The sequence below is a fragment of the Grus americana genome, chromosome 17 (assembly GCF_028858705.1).
Source record: "Grus americana isolate bGruAme1 chromosome 17, bGruAme1.mat, whole genome shotgun sequence".
Classification (NCBI taxonomy): Eukaryota; Metazoa; Chordata; class Aves; order Gruiformes; family Gruidae; genus Grus; species Grus americana.
Genome location: NC_072868.1, coordinates 2,945,990 through 2,967,531, shown reverse-complemented (window position 1 = coordinate 2,967,531; position 21,542 = coordinate 2,945,990). Strand labels below are relative to the sequence as shown.

General features: G+C 53.0%; 1 protein-coding gene across 3 annotated transcripts; it reads left to right on the top strand.

Annotated features, from left to right (window-relative positions):
- The first annotated feature begins 147 nt into the window (after positions 1-147).
- Positions 148-21,309, top strand: ZNF341 (zinc finger protein 341). Of its 3 annotated transcripts, XM_054845875.1 has the most exons (15): positions 148-278; positions 4,636-4,746; positions 5,894-6,081; positions 7,211-7,363; positions 8,051-8,290; positions 9,476-9,671; positions 10,886-10,970; positions 12,039-12,229; positions 13,183-13,376; positions 14,192-14,400; positions 15,807-15,903; positions 17,434-17,566; positions 18,123-18,234; positions 19,034-19,104; positions 20,215-21,309. In XM_054845875.1, the coding sequence occupies exons 1-15, from the start codon at positions 248-250 to the stop codon at positions 20,727-20,729; spliced, it is 2,526 nt and encodes an 841-aa protein (XP_054701850.1). In that variant the 5' UTR covers positions 148-247; the 3' UTR covers positions 20,730-21,309. The 3 variants fall into 3 exon arrangements, with proteins under 3 accessions (XP_054701850.1, XP_054701849.1, XP_054701851.1); XM_054845874.1 differs by lacking the exon at positions 148-278 and having other exon boundaries at positions 480-4,746; XM_054845876.1 differs by lacking the exons at positions 148-278; positions 4,636-4,746; positions 5,894-6,081 and adding an exon at positions 6,090-6,532.
- Positions 21,310-21,542: the final 233 nt, after the last annotated feature.

Below are 21,542 nucleotides of genomic sequence, written 5' to 3'. Positions count from 1 at the left end.
ACCCCCGAGGCGCTGCCAGAGGCGCCGCTCCGCCGCGGCCCAAGTTAAACGCGAGACCCCCGCCAGGCCCGGCCGCACAGGCCGTGGTGTCGCTGCCCAGCGCAGTGGGCCAGCCCCGGGCCGTCCCCGTCCCCCTCCCGCCCTCCCCGGGCCCCATCGCGGGCGGAGGGCGCCCCCTGGCGGCGGGCGGCGGCGCTGCTCCCGGTGCCCGCTCCGGCTGGCGGGTCGCGGCCGCCCCAGCTCCAAGATGGCGCAGGCGATCTTCGAGGCCCTGGAAGGTAACGGGGCTGCCGGGCCGGGCCCAGCCGCGCCGCGCCGGGCCGACAGCGGGGATGCGCCTCTCCTCGCTCCCCTTCGCCCAGCGCCGCCGCCGCGCGGGACGAGGGGCCGCGGCGGGGCCGCCCCGAGAGGCCTGGCCCGGCGCGGCGCGGGGGGCTCCCGGCAGCGCGGGGCCGCGCCCCGCTCCCCCTCCACTCCCCCCCCCGCCTCCCGCCTCCCCTCTTCCCACGGGCGGCAGCGCGCACCGGCGCGGCGCCGGGGCAGGCGGGCGGCGCGAGCGGCCCCGCACGGCGGGGGCGGGGCGGGACCGCACCGGGCATCCCCCGGCGGCAGCCCGGGGCTCGCCTCGCCGTCCCCGGCTCCCTGCGCACCCCTGCCACCCCCGCCCTGTGCGTCGAGGCATCCCCGCACCGTCCATCTCTGTGCACCGGGCAGCCCCCGTTAGCCCGGTGCCACGGGGCGCCCCATCGGCTCCCTGCGCCGTCCCCCCCCGCCAGCCCGGGGCACCCCGTTCCCTCCCTGCCCCTGTGCCCTGCGCATTGGGGCTCTCCCATCACCCCCGTCTCTGTGCCCAGTGAATGGGGCCACCAGTCCCCAGGGCACCCCCGGCACCCCCATCGCTCTCGGGCCCCTCACCCTCCCATCGCTCCCCATCCCCAGCACGCTGGGACACCGCCGTGCAGCGGGGCACCCTCACATCCTGCGTGCTGGGGTCCCCCCATCCTCCCTGCACCCCAGGGATCGCACTGCCGGTCCCGCTGATGTGCCCTGCTCCCCGCCTGCCCGGGGGATGGTCCCCGGGTGGGTGCTGGCCCCTGTGTGTGTGTTGGTGCGGGGGGTCCGTGCTCTACGGCACAGCCAGGGTAGTGCCCAGCTCCTGTCCGCTGTGCGGGGGAATGGGTGGTGCTCATGTTCATCGCCACTGGGACACTGTGTTACAGGCAGGTGCCGTCTGAGCGGGACTCTCAGACATGCTAAGCTGCAGCAGTCTGACCCTGAGCTCAGGGTCAGCCCAATTGGAGCAAAACTGTTTCACAAGACATTTATTTCCTGAATTGGATTACAAACATATTTTCCTTTACGTGGGGGGACGCCACTAACTGAAAGGCCTTGTGTTGGGATCATTGCTCTGTGCTTTGCAAACAGCACCTGCGATCGCAGCAGCAGAAAGAAGAGCGAAGAAATGTTTCTCTCTATTTTGTCAGGTTACGTGGTGCATTTGACAGCGCTCTGTGTATAATCAGGTTCCCTATTTCCTCTCTGCAATCAGCTCCTCGCAGAATTCAGGAGAGCAAAACATTTTAGAAAATTAAGAAGAAAAAAAAAGTGTGTTTGGTTTTTTTTTTTTTAAAGCCCACAATAATTGGCACCTTTTAGTAGCTGAGCTTGTTTGTTTTGTCTTGTTGATTTGATTACAAGTTGATGGTGACTTGGCATTGGTGTGCAGTGCTGAGAGCAGTCGTGTCCTCAGCAGGTGCTGTGGGGCAGAGGTGCATCTTCACCCGTCACTGAAGCACCTGGTGCTCGTCTTGGCAGAAAAAAAGACTCAATGCGTGAAATTGAGGGTGTGAGGGAAAAGTAGCACCTGGGTGAAACAGACAGTTGGTTCCCTCTCTAAACTGAGGGAAATTTGAAAGGGAAAAAGAAAGCACAAATCAGTAGTCCTGTACTTTTATCCTGGCTTCTCCAAATCGCCTTGGTTCTGGGGAAAGCCTGCTGCTGCCGGGAGAGAAGAGATGGCTCTTTTTTCTTTTTTTTTTCTTTTTTTTTTTTTAAAGGTTTCGTGACTGTGAAAAACATCCTGCAGGCTAGTGCTGGCTGTAATCAGTGTAGGATCGATCCAAAGCTTTCTCCTGGAGTCTGTGGAAGGCCGTGAACAGCATCCGAGTAACCAAGTAACTCTGCCTGCTTGTCTTCATGGGTTACTAAACCTTGAACTTGGTGATTTCCCTCTGCGTCAAGTGTGACGTTGCGCATTTACCTTGTGAAACTGCAGAGACTCTGCGAGCGTTTGCGTGAATTGCCAAATGAATGAAGAGCAACATATTTTTGTTGTCCTGGGCCACTTTTCTCCAGAAGAAGGCTGAATGCAACACCTGCAATGCTGCTGCATTGTTGTCATCTGTTTTCAGGTCTTGGCCTCTCCTCAAGCTTCTTCCTGCTAGTGGGATCGAGGCAATCATCTGGCTTTTTCACTTGGAAGATCTGGCTGCGTGTCAGAAGGAAACCTGATTGTCCAGTGGGTCGTCCAGTGCATTTTTGATGCAAGCTGTTCTTAATTATCCCCATAATATACTAAACCTGAATTTTTGATCCCCCTTTTTCTTTTGTGTCCTGCTAGCTTAATTCTGCTGAAGAACGGCTGCTCCGTTTCACTCTCTGGTTGGGATGTGCCAACAAGAGCCTGCAGTGCTGCCTTTGCAGTTGACCAGGAGGTTATTTGTAGAAGAGGATGTATAGTTTAAATCAAGGCTTCAGTCGGTATGAGAAGATCCACCCAGGAGTGCTCCAGCAGCGTTCTGTCAGCAGGGTTGTCCTACAGGGCTGGTTGCAGCCCTCTGTGCGAGCGAAGGCTTGCAGAACTGGACCTGCAGCTTTGCTGGGCCTCCGTGTGATTTATGTGAAAGGGTTCCCATAGGCACGGTGGTAATTTTATGGTAGTGTGTGAAGTGGTGTGATCTGCTGCTTTCCAGCAGCTGCTCGTGCCCTCAGCTCCCCAGCAGCTGGAGAGCAGTGCTCTCCTCTCCCCCAAGGGCACGTGCAGCGTTTGCGACTTCTTCTTGGTGAAAGGTGAACAATGAAAAAGGTGTTCACGGAGTCTTAGTGTTACTTGCTTCATACTGGAGATGCAGGAGAAGTGAGTATTTAAAGTGACTTTAAAATGCCATGGATTATATGGGTGTTCCCTGTAGGGAAGGTAACGTCCCAGTTGTCCAGGGGAAATTTTAAAGTGACAAGAGGAACTTGCAATGGGAAGATGAGGTGGTGGCTTCTGCTGCGCTGTTCCTTTATGCTGTGATCTGTTACGGCGTTTCGCTGTCCTTCCTGGTGCTGTTTGCCAAGCGAGCTCATGTCAGGAACTGTCCTTGCCTCACGGCTCGGAAATGATCAGACCGATAGGTTTTCTTTTTACTGTGGCACATAATTCTGAGTTCAGAGCTTTACAGTTTTGTTTTGAAAAGATCTTGAAGAAAAGTGAGAAGCAACCTAGGAACTCCTCACCTTTTTTTTCTCCCTTAATCCACAAGGTAAAACATACAACCCTGGCATGCCATTTGTTTTATTTGTGAGTTCCTTGTCATAAAGGAATGGTAGGGAGGAGTGGTGCATAAAAATCATCCCTTTTTGCTATTTTTTTCCATAATCAGATTGTTCTATGTGTCTTTACATCTGATTTCTAAAAAGAAAGAGTGTGTCGGGCTTGATCCGCCGGCCGTGCGCTGCTGGCCAGGTTGTCTCCCTGGACAGGCAGTCCCCATCTCCTGCATTTATCTGGAATATTTTAGAACATTTTAGCTGCAGTGAAAAATATTTGTGCCAAAGCAAGTGAGCCGATCCTGACAACAAATCTGGCGCTCTGTGTGTGTGTGCCTTCATGGAGTCCTGAGGGAAATGGAAGTGAGAGAGAGCGACCGGCAGCTCTTGCTTGAGAGGAGCCCGTGGAGGAGCACAGTCCTGGGAGTGGGGGAGCCGTGGCCCCGCTCTCCCACGTGCCCCAATACCGGGGTGGCGGCTGGTGTTTGAGCAGATCCCCCCCAAAGCATCTTTCTGAGGAAGCCATGCTTAATATTACCTTCTTAAAGCTATATGTAAATCCTCCTGTAGTTCACAGCCCTGTGTCTGATCAGATCCAGGAACGCTGGTCTTGACAACAGGGAGGCATTTCTAACCCTGCTGCTGAGACAGAGTTGCTGCACACCAAGGATTTTGTCTTTGGTGAGCTCAGTGCTTGTCTGTGCTGTATCACGCTGGGTCCCCAGGGAGATCCACCCAGGCTGCTGCCTCGTCTGGCCCATTACATCCCAAGTATCTACTTTTTAGCTCCTTTCGTACCCTCTGTTTGTAAGCATCCTTCCTCTCTGCAGCAAATGCCTGAAAACAAGCCCTCTTTTGGCTTTCCTTGCCCTTCTTCCCTTTTCTTCTTCTATCAAAGGAGACAAGTGGGAGTGTTGCTGTAGCTGATAGTTAATGCTGTGGAGTAGAGGGGGATGATGAGGGGAGAGTGACTCTGCAGGAGAAGACAGCAGCAGCCAGTGAGCCACTTCCCTCCACGACTCGTGAGCGAGCTCCCGGCGGCCGAGTACTCCATGTTCAAGCTGGGCTCAGTTTACTATCCGTGCTTGTGTCTCCTTTCAGGAATGGATAATCAGACGGTGCTGGCTGTGCAGTCCTTACTGGATGGTCAGGGAGGTGTGACGGATCCATCTGCTCAGAATGTCAACTCCACCGCCGCCATCCAGTCGATGGGTGAGTCCCGGCAGCACCAGGAGACAGGGAAGAGGGGCAGGGGGGCTGCAGATCTCTTACTACAGCATGCACTCAGGACTACTGGAACAGACAGCAGAGCAGCTGTACATGTAGGGTGCTGCTACGGGTGTTGTGAGTCCTCAGCAGGACTAGGCAGAGCAGGAAGGAGGAGACAAGTGCCTGAGCAGGCAGAGATGCTTTTGGAGATGGTCATGACAATAGACTTGACCGTGTGTTCCCAATCAAGGCATGAAGGGAGGGAGCAGCTGCTTTCCCTGCCACTAGTGTTTGTTTCTCTTCACATTTTTTATTTAATGAGCCATTCCTTATCCTCTGGGGATGTGCAACAACTCCAGTCATTATCTAATCTGTGTGAATGAATATGGGAACTGGTCGTTCATGTGCACGTGAAAACTCATAGCACTTGACCAGGACTTGCTGGGTGGATAGAGTTACCCCCTGGAGGGGTTACAGTCTGCATCCCCAAAAATGTTCTGCTTCAGGCAGTGAATTGGGCAGGAGGCGCAGCCTTGTGAGTCTGGCTGGCTCAAGTGCAAAATGGTGCATGCCTGTGTGGTTTGCTAATACTGCAAATTTCATTGAGGACACGGTAACTGGGTTACTGGGTCTTCTTTCTGCTTCTAACGTCAAGCATAGGCACCAAAGACTAACAGTCTTGTGGGGGGGTGGCTTTTGAACACAAGCTGCCATTGACTCTGTGCCCTGATCTTTCATTTGTGCAACCTGCGGAATAAAATCTGCCTCAGCCGACACAACACGGGTGCTTTGGAAGAAGCTGTTTTGACTAAAAGCACTGAAGTGCTCCAGGAGCAAGGCTGGGTTGGTTGTTCGTGTCTTTGGGATGAGAAGACAGACAGCGGGATTCAGTTTTTCCCAGGGAGATGATGGGTTACGTATACGGGAGCAGGGTTGAGATGGGCTCTATCACGTCAGTTGGCTTTAGGGAGAGCTTGGGATTGGGGAGGAGGGACGGTTTGGCCCTTTCAGCTGATCTCTCCTGATGATGATGGCCTTGAGGTGCCAAGATCCAAAAGGTGTCTGTTTTCCTACGGCTGTGGTTGTTAGGTGTAGCACTGGGGAATGCAGAAGAAAGCCTGGAGCAGTGATCTGGTCCTCTTAATTGCAGATGATGAAGACGTGTTCCTCTGTGGGAAGTGTAAGAAGCAGTTCAACTCACTGCCTGCCTTCATGACCCACAAGAGAGAGCAGTGCCAGGGAAATGCCCCTTCCCTCTCCACGGTCTCACTGGCCACCAACAGTGTGTACACCCCCTCCATCACATCAGTGCAGCAGGCCCCGAGTGCCAGCCGGCAGGTACCGTGCTGTGGGCAGAGGCTCTACTGCTCTGTCGCTATGGTTTTGGGAGTGGGGGGACATCTGGGGTGATGCTTTTAGATCCAGTGGTGCCTTGTGACTGACCTCTCTGCTGGGACGCTCAGTTGTGGTCCTGTTGGCTTTTGACCTCATGGTTAAAGCTGCCTGGTCCCCTGCAGTGATGTGTCCTCCAGCATGAGTGTCTGATAGCCCTTGTTTCAGGACCGGAGGGGTTTCCTATCGTATCTGTGCTACAGCCAGACTTTAGCCCTACTGAAGAGCCCCAGTGTCACAGCCTCGCGCGCCGGCCACATGTCTGGGTGCACGCTGTGTGGTGCTCAGGGTGGAATGGCTCTTGTTGTCCCCTGGGCCATGGTCTGGCTTGTGGGCAGAAGAGGAGGGCAATGTCTGGCAGCTTCATCCCTGCATCCCTCTTCTCAGCCTCCTGCAGGTAAGCCCACGTAATGTTATGTGACAAGCATTGAGGGAATATTCTCTCTAGAGTAACTCCTTCCCAACAGACTTCTCGGGAGCAAGTCTCTTGTGAATGGCATGTACTGTGCCTGCAACCATGGTGGTTTCTGAAGTGCTTTCAAACCAACTGCTTTTTCAAGTTAATGTAGTGCCAGTGGATGGTGCTGCCCAGGGCTGCAAACACGGGTTGTTTCCACCTGGAAAATGGGACAGCTTCCCTTCCCTCCTGTAATCCCACTCCACTCTGAAGAGATGAGCCTGACGTTCACCATCTGCAGCCAGAGCAGTCTCCCTCAGTTCTCCACCTTTCCTAGCTGGGGGAAGCACCCAGGAAAGGCCTGAACTTGGCCGCAACCAGTTTGTCCTGCAGATATTGTTTAATAACCCCTGATTTGAATTGTAGCCAGTGGCCACTTTTCTGAGCCACTGTGGATTTTTTTTTTTTTTAACCTCCTTTTCTGAAGAACATTTCTGGAGCTGCTTTATTGTTATGGCTAGAAACTACCATGGACTCAGCAGGAAGCTGTAGATAATTACTGTGGCTCACCAGAGGCTGTGAAAGCAGAATTTGAGGTTCAGTAAAAAGCAGAGTAATCATTTTTTGTTAGTTGTTTTGTCCTGTTGCTGGTCAATAATGCATCTTTTTTTCTTCCAGCAAATTTCTACGTACATCACCGTTCCCCCATCGCCTTTGATCCAGACCCTGGTGCAGGGGAACATCTTAGTTAGCGATGAGGTGCTGATGTCAGCCATGTCTGCTTTTACATCCTTGGACCAGCCCATGCCAACGGTGCAGCCCCCAGCGCAGGTAAGGGGCATGTGTGGGCCCAGGGCATCCCACTGCATGGGGCCGTGCTTGCGCAGCAGGAGGGTCCTGTCGATCGATCAGATTCTAGAGATGTGCTTCGATGCTGAATCCTGGGCACCTTCCCAACGTGACAGCCAGGCTCGGGAAGGAGTGATGGATAAATGACAGGATAGCTCCAGGACCTGCTCTCTCCTGGTGTCCTTGTTGCTGGATACCCAAATCTTTGTAACATGGTCTCTCCACCTTTTTGTTGAGCCCCCGTATAACGGTTGGCTTCCAGATCCCTTGTCAGTTTGCTCCATGGATCCCTCTCCTCCTGGGATGGTTGTTTTGGGCTCTCCCCGGGGCTGGCCATGCTCTGAAAATGTTCTTTGTAGCCAGAAGGATTAAAAGCTTTAAAAATAAAGCAAAAAGGAAAAAAAAAACAAACAGTGGGGCTTGAGCACTTGGATTTTAGAGGAGGCAACAATGTCTACTGGCAGGTCCTGCCAACCCTCTGCAAGCCAGCACAGTCTGGTCCAACCTGGCAGTTGGACAGTGCTGCATTGTGTCAAGACATCGTTGCTGTTCCTGCAGGTGCTGTTTTGAATTGGGATTGGGAGTGTGTGTGAGGGAGCAGCCTCTCCAACTCATTGCTGCTGCATTTTCAACATCTTGTCTGTCTGTCTCTCCCTGTTCTGGTTTTAGAGCAGCTTGAGTATGCACGCTGGGGCTGGCTACCTCTCCCAGCCCCCCCCACCTCCGCCTCCCCCGCCGCCACCCCCTCCTCAGCCTCCGCCGCCTCCCCCTCCGAGCATGGGGGCTCCGGGGCCACCCAGCGCTGGCGGCAGCGGGGTGGTTGAAGTGTACAGTGCGCCCACTGCTATGGCAGCAAACAGCACGGTGGAGATCCAGACGCTGGGGATGCAGCCCTACCCGCCCATGGAGGTAAGGCCAGGGGCTGTCCACAGGGCTCTGCCCTCCTGGGCCTCTTCTAGCAAGCCAGGCTGCTCGGGAGTTGCCTGGACTAGAAATGTGGAATTAGAGTCTGGGAAGATGGGTTAGGTTATTTGACGATGATTATTTCCTCTCGGAGAACGTACTGAACAGAAGGGTGTCAGCAAGATGATGGGGGTTCTGAGAACAAGAGAAACAGTTAAGAGGGACCGAGGACTTGGCTGGCACAGGCTTAGGAGACCTGAATGGCTGATGCGGTCAAAGGTATCCCTCAGAGATACCTGCAGGTGTTGGGAGCGAGAGGGAGCTAAGGTGAGGGGCACACCTCCCAGAGGGGTGCAGAGCAGCACCCTGCGCACTGCAGGCATAAGTGGAGGGGAGAATTCAGTCTCAATATCAGTGAGATTGACAAGGCAGGGGTGGATTTACTGGTGGATCAGCTGTCAGTAGCCTCCACGTTAGCATTGCCATTTGCAACAGAAACTACTGGGTGCGTCAGAGGTTTGTCTGCCTTATCTTTGTAGCTGGCATCTGATCTGGAAATGCCTGTGGTCAGAAACAGACGGGGATGTTGGATGCGCGGTGCTCTGTGTTATCAGGGTGGGCAGCAGAAACGCCCTCAAGCCGTATCACCCCCAACTGATGCCTCTGTCTTTTTCTCTAAGCATCCTTTTCTAATATTGGTGCTGACGTAAACAGCTGTACTTTGCCACCTGCAGTTTTCTCGTGCTTTCCTTCCCTTCTGCAGTCCTGTCAGGGCAGGCAGCAGGGCCTGAAGATCCCTGCCTTTAGGGCTGGTGTGAACCCACAGGGTCAGCGATGATCGTTCTGGTAACCTCCTCTGGAGGGATAAGAAACTCTTCTAGGCAATAAGATGTAGATGAGGGACTGGATGGCTCCCTCAGAGTGTTTCTTTGCTGTCCTGTTCCTGCTGTAGTAACTGCTGGATACTTTGTGATGTTCAGCAGGAGAGTTTCACACTGTGCAGGGTGTTAGTTTTAGCTAGAGAGACACTGTTGGACTGTTGAACCAGAAATCTGATCCAGTTTGGCAGGAGGCAGAAAACTCAGTGAGACTAATAGCCTCGTATGGCAAGTGTTGCTAGAGATGGAGGTTGGGGCACAGTCTAATTCTGTGTAGCGAACCTGTTTCCACTGATGAATTGCACTCTTGCAGGTACCAAGCCAGTGTGTGGAAAGTCCCGTGTACCCTTCTCCTCCTGTGTACAGCCCTGGGAAGCAGGGGTTCAAGTCCAAGAGCACCAGCACTCCCACACCTCTGACCAGCACAGGAGGAGGTGGTGTGGTTGGTTTTGATTCCACCTCTGCTGCCAAAAGTCGGCGCTGCAAAAACGAGAGCGGGCTGCAGGAAGGTAAGTGTCCTTACAGCATTTGCCCTGCACTAACCTGTAGGCTGCCATGCTCGTTCTGTCGAGGCATGGGCTCTCCAGGCACAGTGGGGTGGCACTGGCTGCGCGTGCAGCTCTGGAGGAGGAACATGATGTTCTGCATGAAGCTATCAAGAGCAGGTGAAAGCGTGGACGTGCTTCTTGTCTGTCACCTCTGAGCGCACATGAAGGACTGTCATTGTGATACTGCATGGGTGAGCTTGAGCTAAGCCTCTGCAGCTACGTGCTTATTGGATCACACCTGAAATGGGGAGATCCTGCAGAGTAAGGTGTTAGAGCTTGATCCAGTTTAACCCAAGGACGACTGCCCAGCCACAAGGCCAGTGGGCTGGATGTGGCCTGGCCCTGAAGACTCTTCCCAGGGCTCAGCAGACCTGTCCCTGCCGCACATTTCACACCTGTGAACAAACACGCCTGTCTCCAGGTGAGGCAGGACAGAGCATGCTGTGTTACAGGACAGAGCAGTGACAGATCCTCCGCTGGCCAAGCCTGCCTGTTGCTGGTGTGATGCACGCACGCCTAGCTGAGTGATGAGGGAGGTCCCTGGCGTGAGGTGGAGGAAAGCCACGAGGCCTTCCTCCCCAGGAAGGTTGGGCCTCTGGAGTTACAACCATACAGATGCTAGGCTTTAACATTATTTGCAGAAGTGTGAACGATCGTGCAGGCTGCAGCTGTCAGTCCAGATTTTCCTAGAGCAGCCCACGGTTTTGCTGTTTTCCATTGGTTTATACCCCATCATAGTGGATAGAAGATGTGACTAACTGATCTGGATGGGAGAAATATGCATGTGCTCTGGCTGATGGCTGACCTTGATGAGTTCATAGGAGAGAGACAGAACTGGGGCCCTTCCTCTCGTTAATCCCGTGTCTTTTCCCAGTGCCCAACATGCCTTTAAAGTAGGCATCCGGAAGGGTCCCTGGAGCAGTTAATGCCTGAAGGGGATGCCCTACCCCCTCCACTACTAGTCTCCTCAGTACTTCTAGAGTTAGCTCAGGCTATGTTAAATACATCCTTGTGCTCATAAACTCTCCTTGATCTGGCCAGGCAGATCTTATCCTTTCGTAAGCCCTTTCTTCTTGCTCCTGAAGAGATATGTCTTGGGCTGAGGGCCTTGTGGTGCAGGTGGCATGGGGCTGTGCCACACGGTCTCATTCCTATGTGTGCTCGTGCTCTTTCAGGCAAACCCAAGTCCCCCAAGCTGAAGTGCACGTACTGCGAAAAGGCCTTTACCAAGAACTTCGACCTGCAGCAGCACATCAGAAGGTAACGGTGCTGGTGGCCCAGACACAGCGAAGTGGCTGGGGTGGAGGTGGGCACAGGCCCACTGAGGGAGACTGTGCAGTCCAGTAGACCTTGCGTTTGTCACGTCCCAGAATCTGTGCTGCACTGGGTGGTGATCCTTCACCCCCCCACACACTCCAGGACACCTCCTCAGTGGCTGAGGTGAAGGCTGCCTCACGGATGTAATCTTCTTGCTGATTATGGGCTGGGACTGGAGACTTGTTTTCCTCGCTCATGAGACCTTGAAAGCCAAACCTGTTGTCACCTGATCACTGGAGCAGCAGCATCTCCACTGCTTGCCTCTGCCCTTTCCTCCACTCTCCCTCCCTAGCAAGCTGCAGCTTTCACGTTTGCTGGTGTTAGCGAACCGTAAGCCAAGCTCAGTGTCTGTATAGAGAGCTCTTACAAGAGAGCTCTTCTCTGGCAGGAGGCAGTTGAAATCTTCAGAGTTTCCCCCAGCAGAGTCTGCCAGACTCAGGGCAGATGAGAATGAGCAAGTGGTGCTTTTGCTCCCCTTCCCAGCCTGGACTCTTCACATGACATACTCTATGTGTTAGAGTCCGCTCTTTCTCCTGCAGCGGAAGGGCAGGGTAGAAGGACCATTCTGCTGTGGACAGGGGAGAGCAAATTCAGGGAGATAGGGGGTTGCAAGCTAGAAGCCACATGTGTGCAGGAGAGAGAGGAGTGACAGGGAAGAAAAGAGTTGTGCCCCTGAGAAAGAGACGGGGTCCCCATGGTCTGTGTGGAGACCCCAACAGCGAATGCCCTGATGTTGCTGCAGAGCTCTCTTCCTCTCCCGCTTCTTCCTTTGATCCCCTGTCATCCCCAGATGGCAAGCATTTTGTCTGTGCACCAGGCCTCTTTCCCCAAGCCTCTCACAATCCACTTACTCCAGTTAATCAGGTCTCAAAGCCCTTGTTTGGCTGGTCCAGGTGCTGATCTGCCAAGCAGAGTACTTCATGCAGTCCCGCAGCAGCCACCCCACCACGGTCCATGCCTGGGGGCTGCCTCCTCCCTGCCGGCTGCTGATACGGTGCCTTCTGCCTTCAGTCACACAGGTGAGAAGCCCTTCCAGTGCATCGTGTGTGGCCGAGCCTTTGCCCAGAAGTCCAATGTGAAGAAGCACATGCAAACCCATAAAGTGTGGCCTCCAGGGCTGGGATGCACCATCTCCCGCAACTCCATCACAGTGCAGGTCATGGCCTTGAACCCCAACCAGCCAGAGGACGAGGAGAACACAGGTTTGCTGCCCTGGGGATGGCACGTGCTGGGGGCAGAGCAGTGATGCGAGGAGTCTGCACGTCCCCACACTCCACGCAGGGAGGGAGGGGAGGCAGGAGCTGTGTGTGCTATTTGCATTCTTTCCGTGGGGTTTAGCAGCACACTCTAGAGAAACGAGACGCGTTTGCTTGACTCCAGCTGGCAGGTGCATCCTTGGGTACCCCCAGCTGCAGTGGATTCAGGTGCTGGTGGAGACAGTGGCTCCAAACTGTGCCAGTATGTGTGTGTGCGGACAGGGCGAGGTGTCTTCTCCCTTCTCCTGCCCTGGCAGGTGCAGCTTTGGCAGTGCATGAGCCACACGTGACAGCTCTGGTCCAGTGGCCAGACAAGCCGGTGGTTTAGCATAGCCCAGTGCTCTGGCTTGTTTGCAATGTGCAAGTCATGCCTGGGCTGGGTTTGACCCCAGCGACCAACTGAAAATACTTGAGGCAGAGGAGAGCTCCTTGCTGGCAAACCCTTTCTGCTGGTGGCTTCAGTCCTAGTAGGAGGGGAGGGAACACAGTGACAATGTCAAGCCTAGGACAAGGCCCCACTGGAGCTGCCCTCTGCAGACATCATGGACTGTGAGCTACTGGTTGGATCTTACCTCTGGTCTCCTGGGAGTAAATGTGGCTCTGGCTCGCTGGTGGAGGCCTGTTGTGCTGACTGTTCCACAGAGCACAATTATGTCCCTGGAAAAAAAGAATTGGTTAAGGAGAGGAAGACAGAGTAGTCAGAGCCCATAATAATCTGTAGACAAATTTAAAACTACCCTGTTAGAGAGTGAGATTCATCTGATCTAAAGAATCTGTCTTTGAAAGGAAGGAAGAACCTGGACCCAGAGCCAGGCCTGGTGTGTCTCAGCCGCATGGTGTTTGCAGAGCAGCTTTCAGAGCTGTCTCATGGCAGCCTGTGACTTTCTCCCTTTCTCCAGGTTTGGCTCAGCCCACAAGAAACCCTGTACCACCACCCCAAGACCTGAGCCCCTTGGACGAGAGTGAGGCGGGCAAACTGGAAGCCAAGCAGGTTGTCTTGATCGATAGCTCTTACCAGTGCCAGTTCTGTCCCAGCAAATTCAACACCTATTTCCAGCTCAAATCACACATGACACAGCACAAGAATGAACAGGTAGAGACAGAGGGTGCCCTGTGTCGGTGGTGGGATTGGGATGGGCTTCATATAGGGTCTGTCCTGAGTCTCTTGCTCTGTAAAGCTGCCAGCGCTTCCCATGCAGCTCGGCTCTCTGCGTGTCTGGGTTGCAGTTGTGGGGTCTGGGTGGCTTTGAAAAGCTCCGCTGCCTCCACCTTGCTCCCTGCTCCACCAGCCGAGCAGGTTTGGGTGACTAGAGAAGCAGCAAAGACGCAAAGTTGAAAGTTTTCGGTGTAGGTGGCAGCTCTCAGGTTGTGGGACGGTCACTGCTGGGGTGTTGTGGTCTCACGCAGTCCAGTGGTTTCAGGTGCTCACACCAACACCTCTTTCTCCCACCCTCCTTTCTTAGGGGAGTGCCCTGACAATCTGTGTTTGCAGAACATTTGGCTCCCAGCAGGTTCTGCTGTTGTCTTCACCTGGAGCTGTTAGCTGCATTTTGCAGTTGCTCCGCACTGTTCTTTAAAGACCTTTACTCTGAGGGAGGCAGCAGAGGAAGGGGAGGTTTTACCACCACGTTGTGTCCTGTGCAGGGCAGGGTTTCGCTGCTGTGCCCTGACTGAGTGCTAATATGCCTGTGGGTGTGGTGGGATGCTCTGGGAACCACAGTGCTGCTTTGTTCATAACATCAGCTCAGCTGTTCTCCAGCACAGTGGGTGAAGAGGCAGAGGTCCCGTTCTGTAAATGACCCATGGCAATGATTTCCAAAGAGGAAGGCCATGCTGCCTGTTGGCAGAGGATTTTCCCTGGTTGTTTCCATGGTGTGCCACTCCAGTCGCTCTCCCTTCTTCTCCCAGGTGTACAAATGCGTGGTGAAGACCTGCGCTCAGACCTTCCAGAAGCTGGAGTCCTTCCTTGAGCACATCAAGAGCCATCAGGAGGAGCTGAGTTATCGCTGCCACCTCTGCAGCAAGGACTTCCCCTCCCTGTACGAGCTGGGTGTCCACCAGTACTCCCACAGCCTGCTGCCCCAGCACAGCCCCAAGAAGGACGTGGCCGTGTACAAGTACAGTAGCAATCGGTGCTCACAAGGCTTGTAGGAGTGAGTGGGTGCAGAGCGTGTTTGGCTGAGAGCGGTGGGGACGTTAGAGGGAAGAGGGGGTGCGTGTTCAGCAGCTGCAGTTCTTTTGGGTGGGGGCCCCTCCACCGGGCTGCTAGGGCAGCGCATTTTGAATGCAAGGAGCCTTTTGGAAAGACAGTGAAAGGCTGGGATCAGATATGTGGGAACATCCCATCACTGCAAGTCCTCTTATCACCAATCAAGAGCAAGATGGGCGCAGCTGAACCTGTGCTAGGCTGGGTCAGAGACCCAGGGAAGCCCCTTCCCAGCCTGTTTTCTGTGATTCTTAAACACCTGCAGCAAAGGGAGCACGGGTGGTAGCAGCTGTGCTCAGAAAAGATCTATCCCTTTGCTGCGAAAGGGTCTATTACCTGAGAAAGCCTCTTTGCTAGTGTAGAGGGAAAGGGTGAGGAGTTCCATGAAGAGCTCTCTGAAGCTTTTGAAATGCCTGTAGAGACATAGAGGAAGAGTAGGAAGCCCAGAAGATACTGAACTCACCTAGGAGCTTCATGGAATAAACATCTACTTCTTACATAGACCATGATTTCTACTTACCCTTGCGCTGCAGAGCTTCATCCTAGAGCTTGCTAGTGGGGATCTCTGAGATCAGAGCCCTGCTTGTGCTTGAGGAGGTTTTAGTCTGATGTAAGGAAAAAGGCTTTCACAGCAAATACACGCTGTGAGTGCCTCTGTGTTCGCTGTTGATGATGCATGTCCCCATTGCCCGTTATCAGTCAGCTTTGGCAGAGGTCTCTGGCAGAAATACTGCCAGGATATGTGAGAACAGGTGAGTTAGGTGGAGAGGGCCCAGGTGGTTTTGGAGAGGTGGCAACTTTGTTAGACACCGGAGACCCCACATAGAAGTGCGTTGCCTTGTCGCTGCCCCAGCCATGGGTAACAGTGCTCTTATGCTGTCACCCCCCTCTCAGCTCCTTCGCTGGGAGCTGCTGTCTTTGTGCAATCAAGATGGAAGGATGTGTTTTAATAAGGTGAAGTCGTTAGGGCATGTCTCCATGAGGAAGCAATGTGGAATATGTGCTCAGGTCTGGGTGCTCTCACAGGACTCTGTGTGGAAGAGCACTAGCAATTTAAAGGCTTCTCTACCCAGTTTTCCAGCATCTCCCTCTCACGAAGGATGCTAAGTGTGAGTGTGATCTGGCTATGTGGGTTGCTGAGCTTTCAGAGCACCTGGGTGGTGGTGTTACTGTCTGTACCAAACTGACCCTACCAAAAATCAACCTGGAAGGTGGCTGGTGAATGGGCTGGGCAGTCCTGCCTGGGATCTGCCTGCGCTGCGGGGTTTGCTGGTGGTAGCCTTGTTCACAGGCTCTGTCCTTTCTCTCTGCATTCAGATGTGTGAAGTGTGTAAATAAGTACTCCACCCCGGAAGCCCTGGAGCACCATCTGCAGACAGCAACGCACAACTTTCCCTGCCCTCACTGCCAGAAGGTGGGTGGGTGACCGCTGCCTCAGCCGGTCTTCGACACATAGCTAGGGCTCTGAGGGGCTGGGAGCCCTTGGCTCCCTTTCCTCTCCCTTCCTACCTCAGTACGGACTGGCAGGCTCACGAGGTGCTTTTCAGAGAGACAGAGGCGATTGCACCCCTGGCCTCCAGCTCTCTGACCTCTCACGCCAAGCATGTCCCTCCCTGCAGTGCTGGCTTTTCTTCCGGGTCCCGTTTGCTGAACAGAATTTGTCAGGGGAGCTCCCTTATTCCCATGACAGCACAGGACTGCTTGCTCTGGGCTGCTGTCCTTATTTCTTAAAATCAAGCGTATGAGGAGGAGCGAGGCTCGTTTTGGGAAGTCTCAGAGCGGCAGCAGTGCCTTTGACCCGCCGTGCCTGGCTACCTATGGCTGGAAGGTTGGGCATGAAAAGCCCTGTGGAGCTCATCTGTCACAACAGAAGTCTCTGGGTTCCCCCTCGTTCCTCTCTTTTGGATGAGTGCTCTGTGTCCTTGGCAAAGAGAAACCTGAGTGATGTGACTGGGACTGGAACGATGCCTGGGTAGGTTTTGGCTGGAAGTAACTCTCTTCAGCACAGCCCCTGAGGAGGTTTGAGGGGCAGAATTTTGTGGGATTGGAATTCTAATAAATTATTTTTTGAAATCCAGACTAAAATTTGGACCCTTGCTCCTCTGTTTATAGCAAAGGAAATGAAAATCCTGCAGTGGGGGCAGGGACAATCTCAAAGGAGTGACCACTCTGTACTGAGGTAGCTCAGGAAGGGGAAACGCTCTCCTGCCATGGTTAGTAACCCATCTTTCTTTACCTGTCTTCTCTCCACTTCCCCCACCGGGTGACAGATGCCCTTCTGAGCCTGGGTCGGACTTTCAGCATGTAGCATAGGGGTGTCAAAGCCCATTATTTGCAGCAGTATTTTTTACTTCTGTTGGTATTCTTACTAATATTACAGTTTTCTGGAGCTGTGAGAGCACAGGTACCTGTGCTCCCCTCAGATGTGTGCTTGCAGCATCCTCATTAGGAATTCACTTGGGTATTGCCAGTATCCCCGTTAGCCAAAGGAACCTTTCATCCTGGCTCTATAAAGACCATGAATGGGAACCCTTGGTAACAAATGATCGGGAAACACAAACTGAACACTGTGGGAAGGTGGTAACTACTGGGGGTCCTTGCCCAGCCCATCCTGCTGGTTCTGGTGGGAGATGGGGCATCCATCTAGGGTGCTGGTCCTCAGCAGTATGGTGTTACAAAATCTAGCAGCAAGGTTTCAGCTTATATGTTTCTTAAGGATAAGAGAGTTTGGGGGGGTTTTGTTTTTTGGTTTTTTTTTTTTTTTTTAAAGCTCTATCCATATTTTCCTTATGCAAACTAAAGGTTTCCTCGGTGCATCCTTTCCAAGAAAGCAGTCACCATGAGCTTCTTGTGCTTTCTATACAGGCCACACCTCCCCCCTCCCCGGCTCCGTGATGTCCCTTGTGTGCTGCTGGCTCTTAGCCTTGTTTTTGTGTGTTAACAGGTGTTCCCCTGCGAGAGGTACCTGCGCCGCCACATCCCCACGCATGGTGGGGGCAGCAAGTTCAAATGCCAGATCTGCAAGAAGTTCTTTCGGCGGGAACACTACCTCAAGCTGCACGCCCACATCCACTCAGGTACGGGCTCCCCCGGCACCACAGTGCTCACCATCTCCGTATCATGAGGCTTTGGGCAATGTGGTCTAGTGGAGGGTGTCCCTGCCCGCAGCAGGGGGGTTGGAACTAGGTGATCTTTAAGGTCCCTTCCAACCCAAACCATTCTATGATTCTATGATCACAGTCCTTGCTGCCCCCAGGAATGCCATGGCTATTTTCCTGATAACCAGAGTACCAGAGTTGACTGCACGAGTCATTTGTAGTAACATGGGGTTTAGGAAATGCATGGTTTTGGTTCAGCCTCATGCCCAGTACCGCGCCAGTTAGAAGTAGGACGCAGAAGTGGGTTCCCTACTGCCTGTGGTTGCAGAAGCTAAGGAAGCTGGCCCTGGAGAGCAGGAGCAGTGCACAGTGTGGATTGTATCCACCCATTTACCCATCAGGTGGGGTAGGGAACCTTGGGGAAGTTTATAGAGAAGCAGAGGGTGGCGCTGCTGCCAGAGTGAATTCTGTGTGTGACTAGAGCAGCCCTGTGTGACTGGACTCTCCCTGACTCTTGGTCTCTTTTTTTATCCAGGTGAAAAGCCCTTTAAGTGCTCAGTGTGTGATGCAGCTTTCAATCGGAAAGACAAACTCAAACGACATATGCTGATCCATGAGCCTTTTAAGAAATATAAATGTCCCTTCTCGTACGTAGTGTGTCTCCATCATGGTGGCATGTCTTGATGGGGTTTGGGATGGAAGGAATGTCTCCTGCGGGTACCCTAGGGTACATGCATGGCATCTACCAATCCTCTGCTTCTTGGGGAGGCAGGAATGCTGTGTGCTGTTGAACCGGGAACCCAGAAGTCCCAGTTCTTTGTCATTGACTTTCTGTGGGGTCACATTTCATCTCAGTTGATCAAGCCCTGTAAAATAATGCCTGCCTTCATGGGAGGTTTGGGAGTGTAGCACCTGGGGAGTACTGGGGAAGAGAAGTAGTATTTGACCACAAAGCACAGGGCTGCCTGAATCGGTGGGCTTTCCCCAACTGCCGTGTCTCAAAAAGCACTTGGCAACGTAGGAGCTAATGTACGAGCCAGAGAAACCCAAGTTTATAAGGTGCATTTCCAACTCCAAGGCACAGCATGGGCCTTCTGAGGGAGCTAGCGCTGACTGGCTTCTCCCTGTTCCAACCACCTTGTAGCTCCTTCTGAAGTATTTCTGTCTCCAGCTGGGACCTTGAACCTGCTGCTTTTAGGAGCATTCCTAGCGAGACACACACCACGTGTAGTCTAGCAGAAGCCACGCACCCCTGTAGCAGCCTGTTTATTTCTTGCCCCTCTCCAGACGGGCTGAAACAGTGGAGCTCCTCCTGAAGCTGCACCGAGGCACCCATCTGGGTGCTGCTAAGGAGAAGGGTCGTGGATCTCTTTATGGTCCAGGAGCTGTTTATACATCGATCCTCAGTTGATTTGTGCCGCTCACCAGCATTTGTTGTTGTTACAGAAGCCACACGGGCTGCAATAAAGAGTTCAACAGACCTGACAAGCTGAAGGCTCATATACTGTCCCATTCGGGTAAGTGCAGCTCTGCCCATGCTGCCCGTGGTTGGGAATGAAGTGGCTGGGATTCGCTGTGGTGCTGCAGAAGCATGTTACAGAAGGAGTAAGTCCAAGAAATGAGAGAGCAAACTGTGAAAGTGTTTCTGCTTTATCCCCCCAGAAGGTCAAGATGTTCCTTACAGGTGCTTCCCCTGCGGTGTGCCTCCACCCACTGCTCAGCTAACACAGCTACTGTGTAGTTTCTTGTGGGAGAATTTTCCGCTGCATGTGGTACAGTGTTTCCCAGATATAGACCTAAATTCCTAATATCATTTATTAGCTTTAGATTTTTTTCTCTCTGTTGCTGCAGGCCTGTTTAAGTGAGCTTGTGTTTACAGCTCTAAGCATTGGTCTGTTTTCGAAGGCAATGTAAATCTGTAGCAGGGCCTGCTGGCAAGGCGCGGGAGCCGAGCTGGATTACTCATTGTGTTTGCTATCAAACAAATATCCAGAGTGCTCTGTCTGCTCCTCCCCAGTACCATCTCACATTCAAAAGGAGATCTCTTGGGATTTGATTCCCTTTTGTGTCCCAAAAATGATGCTCCCACTCCTAATAAAGACAAATAATTTATTCCCATGTCCTAGGGAACATTCTGACTTTTGTCTCTTGGGGTAAAACATGTCCAAAGCCCTGCAGAATGTGATCAGATGGGACTGTGCTGACAGTGCAATGGGTGGTTTGTTTCAGACTGTACATTCCCATACTTGGGAGGGAAAAAAAGTGAAAATTCTTTTACTTAACAAATACACTAAAAAAAAAAACCAAAACAGTTTAAGATCGTTTTGTATTTTCATCACCATTTCTTGACATTTTTTTTTCTGGTGATATTTTAATCCTCTTATTTGAGGCAAGAATTATTGTTTTAGCCCTTCAGAAACACAGACATTCAAGGTGTAGCCACTTAGCCTTTTCTGACCACAAATTTGCCTGGCACAATGTCTCCTCCCTTTTATCAGGGGCCATCTCCTTGGAAGACGAGATGAAGCTGTCATGCACTCCCTCGATGCGGTGCAGATTTTCCTGACAATCTGCATTAGGATGCAGGGTCTCTAACTGAGCTCTCTCTCCTCCGATGCTCTCTGCAGGGATGAAGATCCACAAGTGCCAGTACTGTAACAAGTCTTTCAGCCGACGAGCTCACATGATAGAGCATCAGCGCTCACACACCGGCAACTACAAATACCGCTGCCCCACCTGCAGCAAAGGCTTCACGCGCCACAAGTACATGAAGGACCACAAGTGCCGGCTGGGCTCACCCAAGGACAAAGACCTGCAGCTCAGGAAGCCCCAGAAGAAGCGGGTGGCGCGGGGGCGCAAGGCGGGCCTTTCCCTCCCCAACCCGCTGGGTCTGGCAGAGCTGAAGGACGGTGCTGCCGGGGAAAGCCCCCCCGAAGGCGGCCCTAACAAAGAACCGTTCCAGGAGTCGGATGCAGTCCTGTCCATCGTGGTTGGTGGGTCGGGAGCTGCTGACTCAGACCTTGTCGTTCCTGGGCAGCCCAACAGCATTGCGTCCAATTTGGCCCTGGCAGAACTGCAGGCTGCCTCGGACGGCCCCTGCACCATGCTGGCTGTCCCAGTTTACATCCAAACGACAGAGTGATAATGGTAGAGCCACTGTGTGGCTGAGGGCTGCTGCGGGGGCTGTCAGACTTGGTGCTGAAATTTATCCCAGTGAAAAAGACCAAAGCTCTTGTGGGGAGGTAGATGGATATGGGAGAGAATGGCTTTCATCTCCACTTGTTCTTCCCATCTTTGGGCAGAGGACTGCTTGGAAGCCACCGACGGCTACAAGGCACTGAAGAGAATGGCTCCATTATTTCTTGTCCCTCTGTGTCACTGGTCAGCCTAGGGCAAGAAGGACTAAGATCCCTGAATCAGGGTAAGAAGAAGGAGCATGCAAACTTGCAACAAACAGAGCTGCTGAAATCAGGTGGCTTTGCAAATCACAGCCTGTCCCATCTGTGGTTTTTCTGGCCTAAAAGCTGTATTGCCCAGTATTTGGGTGGCCTTTCCGAGAGCAAACAATTGATCCTTCCTAGTGGAAGCAAGTTCATCATGAGATCCTTTGGGAACACTGTTCAGAAATACCCTGATAGACTTATCTCTGGTATCTTTCTCCTCTCTGTCTTTACCAGTAGAAAGATGACCTTGTCTGTACTACATGTGTTATAAACACCATGGGCCTTGTGTGCTCTGTGGAGTCGGTGGGTGGGAGCATGCGCGTGTGTTGGCTTTTCTCTCTGGTTGGTATTCCCTCCACAGTGTTTGTTCTTTTCATGTTTTTTTTCCATATCCAAGGATCTCTAAGTGCCTTAGACATCAATGAGTCAATCCTTGTGACGGTTAAATGTGACACCTTCTGTGTACGGCAAGGGAAGCTAAGGCCTGGGTGAAGTGACCTCTCCAGGGTCAC